Genomic DNA, 14,053 nt, shown 5'->3' with positions numbered 1-14,053 from the left:
AACTCAATCCGGAGGTTCATTATCCCCTAAAAGGCTGCAGAGCACTGCATAAATTCTTCTGTGCCTACAAGATTACAGTCGTCATGTCCATGATATTAACATTCACCAGCCCAAGGAACATAGGGGCTGCCATTCTAGATAAAATCAGTGGTCTGCCTAGTTTAATGTACTGTCACTAGCTGTGGCTATAAACAGGAGGTACACGAAACCTTATAGTGTACAATAATGAAATAAGATGCTCATACAGAAAAGTTCTTATTACTCCCCATTGAACAGAGGTTGGTTTATGTCCTGAAGTATGAGAGAGGGTGTGTGTATTTATACTAGATTTATATATGTGAATAATGACAACATCCACCGTTCATCTAAATCTAGTAAACTCAGTCTCAATGATGTCTTGTAGCAAAGAGTTTCCACTACTTATGTGCTATGTACAAATGTATTTTCTTTTATCAGTTTTAAATGTGTTGCCTTTTAATTTCATTGAATGTTCCCTTGTTATTCTATAGCAAGAAAGGGTAAAAAGGAATTCCCTTCCTTTTATATCATTCATTATACTGTATATCTCTATCCTGTCCCCTCTCTAATCTAGGTAGTCCTAATCTTTTCAACCTCTCCATATGGAAGTCTCTCCCATCACTTTTGTTGCCTGTCTCCAAACCCCTTCTATTTCTGCTTGTATTGACATATTTTACTCTGTTCTCCATAATAGTGCATGGGTGTCCCATCTACTGCTAACCAATGGCAGTTACTGTTATCCTACAAAGAAATTAATCCAAAGTATTAACTAATGGCATATAAAATGTATCTACAATTCATTCCACTTCCGAACCGCAATGATGTTAAATGCCCTATTTTCATAGCCCATTTATATATCATAAAAGTGCCCAAATTGATTATTTTTAATTTTAAAAAATAAATCTCACACTGCATAGCCGAGGTATCTAAGTTTTATAACTCAGTAATTTTCTATATAGTCAAAGTATAAACCCTGATAAACTGGGCTATGCCAAGATGTTTGTTTAAAGTGGTTTGAAAAATACATGCACAATCCACAGTTAGCATGGAGAGATTGACCTCTTAAGAATAGAAGAAAAATGTTTGTGTTCAAAAATCAGTCAAGAATTTAGCATTTAAAATGGGCTTACCTTCAGAATTGATTTACAATTCATTCCCTTTCTGTTTCCAAGCTTCAGTACGGAAGAAGAAGGGTAAGGGGAAGCATTTTGTCTCTTGTTTAATCTGTTTCTCACCTTTCCATAGTGAAAGATAATAGCATAACTATAAATGTTGGCATATGGTCCAGTTTATTTTATGGTGTCGAACGTACATTAAATATTGTATATGTTTTTAGTTGTTTAGCTAATAACTTGCAAACACATAAAGAACTAACTTTCAGTCAGAAGAACACATTTGAAAATATTTCCCTCATTTCTTCCTTTGTGTTCTCTTCTCCGTCCACCCCCATTTTTCTTCTGTCTCAGATTTTTTCCCAAACCCTTCCATATCCTCCCCTCAGAGTTACTGTGCTAACTGGCAATCACTGAGAAACAGTGGCAAGTAACATAATATCAGTGTAGTCCTACATGAGTGATTTCACTTGCCCTCCTAATGGCTAAATGTTACTCACATAACCACACTGTCTGTCTCAGGAAATAGGGACTTCACACACAGCTTAAACTCTGACCTGGAGAAATGCTGCTCTGCACAATTTCAGTTTTTAATATAACATCTTCCACACTGTCCCGTATGCATGGAATGCCCTCCCTGAATTGATCCATAAGGCCACTACCCTCTTCTCATTTAAATCTCTCCTTGAGACCCACATTTGCTGGGATTTCTATACAGCAGTCATCCACTTAATGATGGCCAGGTGGAGGGGCAGATAGATTGACCTTTAATATTTTACCAGAATGTAAATATAGATATGTATATACAAGTTTGTTTGTGTTTAGCTGTATCCTCCTTTCCTCACCCTTTGTATATCACTTACTTTCATAGACTGTAAGCTCTTTTGGGCAGGGCCTGTGTCTTTACGTGTCTGCACAGCACCTTGCCTAAGGGAGGGCCTCAATCCTGACTGAGCCTCTGTGTGATCCTTCAGTATAGTTATAATCAGTGGAAGGAAAGTTAAGATTGCTGATAGAGAAGCTTATTTGTAGGTAGCATGCCTCTTCAGTAGTGAACTATTTCTTCTATATCTTGTTAGGATAATACAGAGTAAATTAGTTTTCTTTTTCTTCATTTTTGCTTTTTTAATCTTTCCTGATCTCTCATTATGTTGGAACTGTTTTCTGCTGCTAGCAAGATCAACTGCTGGCACATTTATTGCTCAAAGCAAGATTACTTAGAAACTGTCTCTTCAGAATATGAAGGAATAAACAGTTATTGGTTTTCTGACATAAGATTTTTATAGCAACAAATATATTTTCATTATATGACTATCAAGAATTTTTACATTCATTTTTGTAGGATAACTCGATAAAATTAATGTTTCCTAGTTATAGGTGATGGGGAGGAGACTTTTTTGAGAGTGTGCTTGTTTTTGGTTTGGTTGAGGGGAAGGGTATATAGGCTGTTGGTACTTCTCTTCAGATCGGGGATACCATTTAACATCCATACATAAAAGTTCCAGTTAGGTAATAAAAACTTTGTCATATAACCTCAAAGAAAAAAAATTACCTAGGCATTATTCTAGCTTCTACTCAAGTTGTCATATCACAGACCACTGAAACCTCAACAATACTAAGTCTGCTGCACTGAGGTTTTCTGCTCACCACAATTGCCCACTACAGAGGGACAGCATCAGATTTCAAAACACACTTTTTTTAAAGTAAGAATCCTTTCTGTTTTTTTTCTTTTGTTGCTTGTAGGTAAAGAATTAGTGAATGAGTGAGACAGAGCAGTCTGTTAGCTAACAAATCTTTTTATGTTGCAGCATCATGTTTTAAAGCCACAGTTAGGGTGTGTGCAGGTGCCCCCATCAGTCTTGGGGAAGATCAAATAAAAATTTCATGCAGTAAATTAAAATAAGTAAAGAGGAGAAACAAATTAAAAAAGTAAAAATGAATTTATTTAACTTATGGTATATTTGTAAACAAAATTGTTTAATTGGCTATTTGGGGAAGAAAATCTTCATCATAATGCACTTCATTTATTACCTCATGACAAAAATTAATAAAATATTAGCTAAAAAGTCATCTTTCCAAGCCACTAATCAAATGACATAGAACTCTAAGTGATATGTTTTTCCCCACCATAATTTGTCATTTTATTTCAGTAGTCATACAAATAATGTTGGAAATTTGAAATTTATATTTAAAAGAATTAAGAGAATCTTGAACTCTAGTCATTAAAAAATAAATAGGTGGAACTCATGTGGCTTGTGAAAAGCTGCTTTTAATTTATCATCAATTAGTATTTTGACTATTTAATTTTAGTTAAGTTTTTGATTATGATGTATGCTCTACATCCAAAAAGGTCCAAAGATCTCATGATTTTCTAGCAAAGAATGGATTTGATTTATCAAGCAACTTCAGATTTTTTAGGGCCTCTGCAGAGAAAAGCAAGGATTAGCTGTTTTAGCTGGAGTAGAGAAATTTAAAAGGCCAAGAGAGAAACTAAGAATTGGAGATAACACAGATATAATTCCATTTTTGCTGAGCCTACCGAAGACAGTAATAACAACAAAGTATGGATTAGATGAGAGGAAAACAAATTTGGATTACAAAATACTGGGTTAGTGATGGCTGTAAACTTTTAGAAGGTATAATTTTAGTATCCAATTCAAAAAGAAAACAGTTATTTTTGTTTATTGGACTTAAGGTATAAATGTAGATGTAGGACTCTCCCTACTTTTGGCCAGATTACATGCTGGTACAATCTTGCAGGTATATAATAATCATCAGCACAGAAGTCTGTCGGGTATCTGGCATCAAGTAATAGTATTTATTTACGAGAAAAATATCAGTTAATAGCATTCAAAATGAATATTATTGGCTCTGTCCTCCAACAAACATTCATACTCCATTCCATTACTGTTGTCCATTGTTTCAAAGGTGGCACACCTTAATGGCATCTGAAACAATGAAATCACAGAGCAAATAAATATGTGAATGCTATATTAAGGTTGAAACAAAAAAGTTACCCTGTTTGAAGAAATCATGCACAGAAGTCCCTGGATTCAGAAACCATTTTTAATTTCAACGTGATGGAATATATGACCGAGATTTGTCTGCAGAAATAAAATGGAAATAACACCCCTTCTGCAACTCCCTTGATAACTTCCGCTACCAACATTGATTGTAAATAGGAAAAAGGTTTTCCAGACCTTCACCAGACACTACATTTGAAAGATAAGAAAAAAATGGCACTGCAGCTCCAGGTTTAATGAAGAGTACCTGTAGAATGTTCTTGTAAGTAATATATTTTTGCTACTTATTGGAAGTGTTAATTGATATTGTAGTCACAAGTAATGATAACGAATCTTTGAATTGTTACCATTACAAGGACATGCAGTAATGGTTTTTGAGGACAGATTTTAGAACTTGTATGCCTCTCTTATTTTTGTGATTATAGATATTCTGCTCTCATTTATACTGATGTAGCTAAAAGTGATTATTTAGACTTGAGAGAATTTACTGTGGATTCACACCAGTGTAGCAGAGAATAGAATCTGGCCCACATATTTGCCATAGCTATGATATCTTAAAATATTAAAAAGAAAAGTATTTGGAGTTAGAGTATTGGGGAGAGAAAAGACTTAGCTTACATGTTCAAGTATCCATAATTTTGGGTGCCCAGCTGTAAATGCTTTAAGTCTGACTTTTCAGAAACAAACTCTGGCAATTTCATCTGAAGTCAGTAGGTAAACAGTGATTGCTGGACGCTTCTGAAAGTCAGGGTCTGTGTCTAAAGTTGGGCACATAAAATTGTCACTCTTGCAAACACTGACTGTAGTGAATAGAAATGAGGTTTTTTAGGTCTCCACAGAAACATACAGCTGTCAGTTGCAATCAGTATTATTATTAGTAGCATGAATTTTTATTACTTTAAACTGCATTAATCTGATTTATTCCTAAACATGAAGCCCTTTCATAACAGGTACTTAGTTGTTTTTCTTTGCCACAGAACAGCAATTGAAGAAGGTTTCCTAACTATCCAAATAAGACAACAGTTTGTGGGAAAAGCTGGAAAAGAAATCGTAAGTGTTCAAAGGAAACATGTTTTTGTGGCATTTGGGCCCATGTGAATGGGAATGCTCTGGCATTTGTTAGAAGAGAACTCTTATGAGTCATCATCAGCTAAATATGTAGTACTGCATTCAGAGCAATGGGTTATTTATGAGCAGTAAAAAAAAAAAAAAAAAAAAAAAAAAAAAAAAAAAAAAAAGCAGGAATGTTTCCAGTGTGATACAATTGCATAAATATAAAAGTTTTCAATTTTTTTTAATATGTTCTCTCTCTCTTTCAGGAACCAGGGAGATGCACGACAATCTCCTGCATCTCACCCAAAAAACCTTTTTTCTTGCCATTTCCCTTTTTTCTTCAATTGTCCATTATTCCATGTTCATTAACTTCTTATAAAGCTTAAAATAAATGTTTTGGATAACTCGTGGTGGTTTGATTTTCTTTCCTTGGTGTGAAAAGTACATGTCTCACAGGATAAAAGATTGCAAAAATGACTTAATTTCTTTTCTTTCTATCGGTCTTATTTTTTCTTTTTCTTTTTTTACCCGACTGAGCCCAGTTTTCAAATGCTGTCTCTTAAACAGGACATTCAAATGCCATTTTCTGTTCTCAGTCCTTAAAATCCCACCTGACTTGCAGGATGGGGAATGGTCTTTTGTTTTTATTTTCTGTTCTTGTTTTTATTTTGTATACAGGGACCCAGTGATACACAATGACCATTCCTCTTGTAAGGTAGGTTGAATTTTAAGGCTTTAGGCACATTTTAAATGCCTTTGTGCTTCTCGGATATTGGACATACTGTTAAAGAGATGGTGCTTGAAAATTGGGCCTATAATAAGAATTTTAAGATACCAAAAATAGCACTTGTCTGTGTCTGCCTCTCTTAGAATTATCTTTTAAGGGTATGATGTGTTCATAATATGCAAACATGATCTATATGCACTGGGGTGAAAATACTAAGTCATAAAAGTACATATAAAGCCTGCTTGGAAAAATAGCCTAGATTCCTCTTAACTGTGAATAGATATATGCCAAACACTCTTATGTATCATGTTTTGATGTTTATAGATATTAAGGTGAATGATTTATATGTTTAGTTAATCTGTTGTTACCAGCAAACAGTTTTTATGTTTTAATATTTATTTTTAGATATTTTATCTTTTTCTTGGTCTTCCAGTATAATGGGAGGTATCTCAAAACAAACACATTGTATTTCTATCCAATTTTCTTAAAAGGAAACTTTTTCTAGATGGTTTGTCTTTGTTTTCATGCTGTTTAGAAACTGTAGCTTATTTGGAACTATGTTGTCAAAGCCCGCATTACTTTCTCCTTTTACTAGCCACTGAAGTTAAATTTTCTGCATCGTATTTTCACCACGGTAAATGTTTGTTTGAATCTGGTATTATAACTAGGGTGTGATCCTGCAAACTGCTGTTTGAGTGGAGCCCTGTGGCCACGTGGAGCATCTTGCAAGTCGGTGGTCCACATTTGCTCCTGATTTAATATATATGTCCACTGTGGCAAATTCTCCACCATGGAGCAATTTAAAATTATTCTGTTATCTATGAACATTGGCCTAACTTTGAATGGAAAACTGCAAATATTTTATTATATATAATTTTTTTGGCACAGATATCTTTTTTAAAAAGACACTGTAGAGGCCATTTGAATCTAACATAGACTAGTCACTTAACCTATTCAGTGTTTTAAAACCTTTGCATTATTTTATTCTTCTATTTAAAAAGCATTTATTTGGCAGATTTTGATTGTGATAAGAAAGCAATATAAACAAGCGAGAATCCCAAGTTGAAAATTTGGATCTGGATTTTACCCTTCAGGGTGGCATTTCAGAACCAGGGTTTTGGCTGGGGCCATCTCTATGTTATCACCCCGTGCACTAAAGAGCTGGCAATACTTCAGTCTTCCTTGCTAAATTTTCTTCTTTTGAGCTAATTTTGTCCACCCAGTCATACTCGTACAGGTAACGAAGGCTAACAATATCCAACATGACTGCCTAAAGTTAGTCATGTAATTCTATCTTTAGACACCTACATAAGTGAATGGCCTGATTTTTCAGAGGTGATGAACATCTACAGGGCACACAATGGGATTGCAGGTATTCAGCCCATCATGGTCCAGCCATCTATTTAATTAGATGCCTAACTTTAAGCTTGCAAGCTTGTAAATGTTGGCCTAGACCCCTTGTATTTCGCTTACCTAATTTGTACTCACTTCTGATTCTGATCTCTGTGCTAAAAACAATGAAAATTCTCCATAAACCAAAAATAACTGCACAAAAGCTGTTAAATTTCTGACAAAAAATAAATGCACACTGTTGACAAACCGATTTTAAAAATACACATGCATTCCAATACCTGTGCATAACTGATTATACCTTTGGTTCCAGTACTATCTAGATGCATCTAGTTGTTCCAAGGGAGGAGGTAGATAATAAGGTACATTTGTCCCGTTGCCATTTGACAAAGACAAATAAGTGCTTTTTGCAGATTCATGACAAGAAAAAAGGAAGCATATATTTATTGTTTGTGGTTGTGAAAGTAGTGAAACTGAGATGAACTTTGCAATCTTACATTTAGATCAGGCAGAGAATCAAGAATTTGTATGCTTTAAATAAATAAATAAAGGACTAAGGTTTCAAAAGCTTGAAAGTGCGGGAGGGATGGGTGCCCTGGATGGCCATCAGTTTTCAAAAGAAAAATGTACATGCAAAATCTTTGAATGTGGATGCTAGAAAAGGTGGGTGAAACCATAGTATGAAGATGCAATTGGCATTGCATTAAGTTTTGTATAATTGATTGTGCCTGGCACAGTTTCTGTCTGTATCTATCTTAGGTATTTACAAGGCACCTATCACCTTGGTACCTAAGCAGTTTGAAAAATGCACCTGCAACAGGAGGCATGATGCAGATACAGGCAGAGGCCCAGGTCCAGAGCAGCAGTGGCAGGTCCCAGGAAGCTCCTCAACTGCATTACAGCTGTTGTTGAGCTCCTAGCTACACTTGTTGTGCCCAAGGAACATCTCCACCTACCTGTCAGCAGGAAGACGCTGCCCCACAACTCAAGTCCAACAACTCCATTTGTGGGGAAAACTAAAGATAATGGAAATGGCAACGATCCAGTAGCAGAGGTGAAAAAGAAATTGTGGGATTTGAAAAGGAGGGATTCTTAAAGAGCAGCACACTTCAGGGGAGGGATCCACTGCCAGTCCAAGTGGCAGGTAAGGCACAACACAGGCTTAAGTCTCTCAAATTATCTCAGATGAACAAAAATTAATTAAATACTTCTGCTGTCCCTAGAGTCTGTCTGCTGTCCAATGCCCAGTGTAGCCTGTGCTCTGTTCTTGGCCTGCTATCCCTACAGCTGGGTAGGCCTTGCAGTTCTCTTTGGATTACAAACCAGAAAACACAATGTAAACAATCTCCAGCATTCTAAATATGTTTACTGGCAAACTGGAAGGACTGATACCATGCAAGTGGGACAACGCCTTTCATGGTGCAAGGAGCCAGCACTACAAAGCAGTACTCCAACACCATGACCTTATCCATGCCTCCAGAAACCTGGTGTAGTCCTGCCTCCTGGCACTATTTAGTAGATGTCCTGCCTGCAGCATCCAGGATATGTAGTTTGCTATATACAGAGCAGGGAATGAGAAAACACAGAATAATGAACAGACACATGAGAAATGTGTCACTCTGGCCCTCAGAAGAAGTTACAACACTGCATAAGCTACCACATCAGAAAAGACTGATCAAGTGCAACAGGCACATGAAAGTGTCAGTACAGTGTGCACATAATCAGTCAGTCTTGTCTTTCGCCAGAGAAACAGAGGACTCATTTGACAACACAGAGGAGAGGGAGGCCTCTAATACTGGCTCATTAGTCACTATGCACAGGCCAGCTTAAAGAAATAGTCACGTCTGTTGATAAATGCAGTAGAATCAGTAGGCTGAAGCAGAAACCATCCCCCAGAGATCTGAAAAGGCCATTTTGATTTTGGAAAACAGGTGCATACTGTGTGACCAAACATTAAACTTAAAAGGGCAATGGGCCCTAAACTCCCAGATCCTTGTTATCTTCCCCACTCATCATGTGCGCACACCTTTCTTACTTCCCTACTGGACAAATTGGGCTGTGGCTAAAGTCTCATTGTGTCAGGGCAAGGTGGGATCAGGGACGTGGAAGGAGTCCACAATTCATGAGACCATCAAAACTTGTTGCTTCACCCCTTAAGGTATTTGTATGCTGCCAGGAAATAAAATGACTTTGTGAGAAGTGTAAGCCAGGTGTTCAACTGTGCAGTCTTATGCACCACTGTGAACAAGCAGGCTGCCAAGCTGTCTTATGGGGGTACAGGCATTGTTTGATTAGATGCAAATTATCATTGAGGTCAGAAGGAGTCTGGACAGTTCCTCACATTTCCCTTGCCATTGGCATCGCATCATGGGCAGCCACAACATGGTGCTCGTGCCCACTATGTTTAAAACTTCTTTTAAAAAGAGAGAAATGTTGTTTAAGCCAATTAAGAACAGAATCGGTTTGTTGATTCACATTTTGTTAGACATTTATGGTCTCTGTTGCACCAATGACCTGGCATATTTACTGTTGCTTGTGAAGAGTCAGCCCATTGCCAGGAGGTAGGGTTGAGGCAGTTAGTTTAGGTAACAGCTTAACTTTGGTTTTAATCCTCCTGTCACCAGTTGTCAGGGCAGTGAGCCACTTGGCCATCCATTCCTCCAGCTGAGCAGTACAGTTTCTAGGGAAACCAAATTTTCCATTTCCACTATGGTAGCTGACACACCACTTTCACAGTTCCAATATAGCAGCTGGTGCCATTATATTAACGAGTTCCAGTCTGAATCAGGGCAACCTTTAGTCATCAAGGAAAGGATTTCTTGGGCAGAAACTGATACCTTCGACACTGTGGCATGAGCTCTTGACCCTGAGCTAAAGTTTCCATGATTGCCCTGCAGTGAATGAAAGTATGTGTAAGGCTATGCCTGTGATGCACCCATGGCCCATGCCAATATTTAATAAAGCTTACAAGAACATAGTTATTTGAGTTGGTTGAATGCTTTGTTATGAATTTAGTCCCTTTTTCATTAGTGGCTAGTTAGCAAACCTATCCCAGTATCTGTGAATGTATTCATTATTCATAAGTATTCGCCAATAGTTTTAATAACTATCAGCCCATTAGTTATTCACAAACTGTTTGCTTAGGATATTTGTCATTTGTGTGGTGATGATAATGCTATGCCAGATGATACCGTTTCAGCTCCCTGACTTGGAGACAGAAAATATTTAAGTAGGAGAATGACAAATTGTAAGCTTTCATAATTCTGTTTTTAGAGAAATAACCACTTGTGCTAATATTTGTGAAACTTTCCAGGGTCACGGACACTTTCATAAATATCTGACAGGTGCCCAAATATGTGCAAACAACAAAAATAACGCGCCCCTCCCATCAAACTAAATTAAGTGATGTTGACAAAAATATTCACAAATTAGTTTTTTTCAGTTTTTGCTCTTTTTTTAAAAAAAAAATTTGACTCTATTATTTACCATCATTAGGAGGGCTCTGTTCAAAGTGTTTGTCAGGAGAAAGGAGTATTCAAATATGGGGAAGTTTCTGATGATATATCAAAAGAATGACACATTTTGTATGACCAATGGCACAACTGGAATATATATTCCCTTTATCTCTCTGATTCCATACAAATTAGCTGGAATGTGTGTTTGCTTTGTGTGGTAAAAAGAAGTCCCCTGTTTTTGCATGTCTACTCTATTAGAGAAGTGTTGAGAATTAATTTCATGGTCCTACACTGTAGCTGCTAAAAGATACTTGGCAACAAAGGTAACAGCTGTGGCTGTGTTAGAGAAAATAGAATTGCAAAGGCAGCAGGTATTACAGAGGGATAATGTCAAAGTCCCTTTCAAAATTTTCATGCAGTGGCACAGCCAATGATTGCATGACAACTTGTCCCTAATATTCATTTCCATAAGGAGCTCATACCTTTTTACAAATACGATCTCATCCTCACTTTCCATAAAACATGCAACTGGACAGTCCAATCAGACACAGACCGAATGTGAATACTTTGAATGTGAATACTTTAAAGTAGTGAATATATTAAATGCACAAATAATATCCAGCACAAAAATTAATCACGTTAAATAATTATATTAAATCATTAACTGTAAGTAGCCCTTTAGATAAATATAATACTCAAGGCATTCAGATAGTGAGTGGTGAGGACCCTAATGACGATCTAGACAGACAGGGATCAGTGTATAAATGTACTGATAGAGGGATGGATCCTTGGGTCTCTGAGAAGGGGTCCTAAAAACCAAGAACAAAAATATATATAAAAATCACCCCAGGAACTCCTGAACAAACAATAAGCCCATTAACAAAAATGATTAACCTGACCTCAAAAGCATCCATCAGACAGAAATGCACAACTCCAGCTGAAGTTCTTAAGAGCAGCACATGGTGTGTATCAAAGAGCAGAATGTAGTCCTTAAAGAGCAACATTTTCCTAGATTGTAGTGCCAGGGCATAGATATGACATGGAATCACCATTCCTCACATCCTAGCACCAACACTACAGAGCAACCAGTTAGTCAGTGATGATCAGCAGCTGCTGTTACTTAAGATGTGATAGTCTTACAGTGGTTCTTCCACATATCCCTTGCCTGAGTGAAAAATGCAGGCTCTTTGGGCTAAATTATTGTATTGTATTAGCTGAACAGCCCCAGATAGATTTCTTACAGTCAAATTGTCTCCCCAAAACATGTGATACTCATTATTTATTTGTTTCAAGCATAAAAAGGGTGAGGGTTCTAGCCACAAATGTGAACAATTCAGAAATGGTGCTGAGTAGATCATACGGTAATGAGAGCCGATGATTGATGTGCGTGCAAAAAGTCTAGTCATTTTCAGTTGGTGGGAGTATATTTTTATATATGGGTGGATTTAGATTAAGCACATTTGCAATGTCCTCTTCAATAGCATAATTAACCACTCCTCCTTCCATATTAAATTGTGCACAGGGAAGCACTTGCACATTTCCACCAAATGTCCTCAGGCAAGGGAAGACACAGCCAGGAGAGAGCAAAATGAAGGTTATCTTATATGGGAAAAAAAATCCTGGTGAGCAATGTCCTCAAATAGGATCGCATACTGTTTGGAGAAAGCACTGAGAAAATAATGCATACAGAAAAGATAAGGCTTGGGAGGCCATTGCCCACAGGATAAATGTTGTTGGCAACAACAGTTGCTCTACAGCTATGATTGGGGGGGGCCCAAAACACTGGGGGTGGAGTAGTGATATGAAACGTCGGACAAAAGAGAAGATAGCCAGCAGTGCTTCAGAACAGCAAAGGGCTACCACACAGGCCAGTGGTGGAGCACATCTGACACCACAGGAGACTCAATTGGACAATTGACCCTGAGCTGATCACAGGGATTTCTGACTGTGACACCACTGCAATTCATAGGTGAGCTTTTTGAGAGGTTCACTGACACTTTCTGTCACAATCACAATGAGGTGTATTGGTAGTTATGCCGTGGGATCCAGCACAGTTGTGTGTGTTATGGGTGCAGGACAATGTGCACGTATATAAAGTGGTTAGTAACTTCAACTGCCACATACCCAGTTCAGCCACTAAACTTTAGTCTGCCCTTCTGTTTGCCGAAACACAAACACTGTGGTTTTCCCAATTGGCTTCTTTCTATGTGTTGTCCAATGCATGTAGATTCCTCCATCTTCCTGGCCTCAGATACAGTGGTTGTTGCTCCTCTATTTGATTGCCAGATGTCACTGGGGAACAAGATGGGGAGGTTCCTGGATGCTCGGGGCAACCCAGACGTCAGAGAGCGAGCTCACCCTCCACGCCTGAACAAGAACAGGAATCTTCAGAGCCTGCTTCCGACGAAGATTCACCAGCCAGAACTACAGAGAGTTGGCAGTGGCCATTGTCGTCATCTGAAACGCACAGCAACGTTGGGGAAGATTTTGAGGGATTTCAAACACCAGAGCGGACTCCAGAGTGTACAATGGACATACAGTCTCCTGGGGATCAGTCACTCAGTAGGACTCCCCAGTTTGAAAGTGACTCTCCTGAGGAGGAGGAGGGGAATGATGAAATGAATGAAGAGCACCATGGTGTTCAGCCTGTCCCTAGGGATCAGGGTTGGAGAGGGCAGCCCCACCTAACAGAGGGGGAAAGGCTGTTGATGGAAACCAACAGTAGGATTGTGCAGCTGCTGGAAAATATCAAGAGGGAGCATGCACAGTCCATGGGTCTCATGTCACAGTCCATGGGCCGCATGGAGCTGCAGCTAGGCATTGTGGCTACATCCACAAGAGCCATCCATAACTACCTGTCTGAGATTTTAGCTTTCCTCAAACAGCCAAGGACGCAGGTCCTTGAAACACGTATCTCCCAAAGAGCCACCCCCCATGTTGAGTTAACCAGTGCCTCAACATGGACTGGTGAGGATGCAGTGGCAGCCTCCACTGTATACTTACCAGGGGATCAAGGAACAAGTGTCTCTCGAGAACCACCACAGGCCACTGTGCCTCGTCGCAGTGGCCGGCTGCAGAGAGCCATAACTGAGAGGGCCTCGTTGCCCATGCCTACACGCCAGGCAAAAGGGGGAGGGAAGAAAAAATAATCACAATAACGATAGGATTTTTAGGGTTTTTTTATGTGCCTGTCCTTTTAATTCTTAGCCATAAGGCCATGAGTGGCATAACTCAACCATTTCTACATTTTGGCTAACATTGTATTCTGGCTGACTAGATTAGTCTAACATTTTGTAGTTTATATTTGCATTGTTA

At 38.3% G+C, this 14,053-nt stretch overlaps 2 protein-coding genes across 7 annotated transcripts in view; both read left to right on the top strand.

Annotated features, from left to right (window-relative positions):
* SHANK2 (SH3 and multiple ankyrin repeat domains 2) overlaps window positions 1–14,053 on the top strand; it is a 615,311-nt gene that overhangs the window by 571,914 nt on the left and 29,344 nt on the right. For 5 of the 6 annotated variants that reach the window (XM_074955235.1, XM_074955234.1, XM_074955236.1 and 2 more), the window contains one exon: window positions 1,191–1,211. The exons of the other annotated variant lie outside the window; for it this stretch is intronic. In XM_074955235.1, coding sequence (XP_074811336.1) covers window positions 1,191–1,211 — 21 coding nt within the window. The remainder of the gene's footprint in view (window positions 1–1,190; window positions 1,212–14,053) is intronic. 6 annotated transcript variants of the gene reach the window in all.
* Window positions 8,402–13,897, top strand: LOC141989019 (uncharacterized). The gene is made up of 2 exons (XM_074955241.1): window positions 8,402–8,427; window positions 13,025–13,897. The coding sequence occupies exon 2, from the start codon at window positions 13,267–13,269 to the stop codon at window positions 13,885–13,887; it is 621 nt and encodes a 206-aa protein (XP_074811342.1). The 5' UTR covers window positions 8,402–8,427; window positions 13,025–13,266; the 3' UTR covers window positions 13,888–13,897.

The sequence above is a fragment of the Natator depressus genome, chromosome 6 (assembly GCF_965152275.1).
Source record: "Natator depressus isolate rNatDep1 chromosome 6, rNatDep2.hap1, whole genome shotgun sequence".
Classification (NCBI taxonomy): Eukaryota; Metazoa; Chordata; order Testudines; family Cheloniidae; genus Natator; species Natator depressus.
Note: the sequence above shows the minus strand (reverse complement) of the source record. Positions and strands in the feature narration are given on the sequence as shown.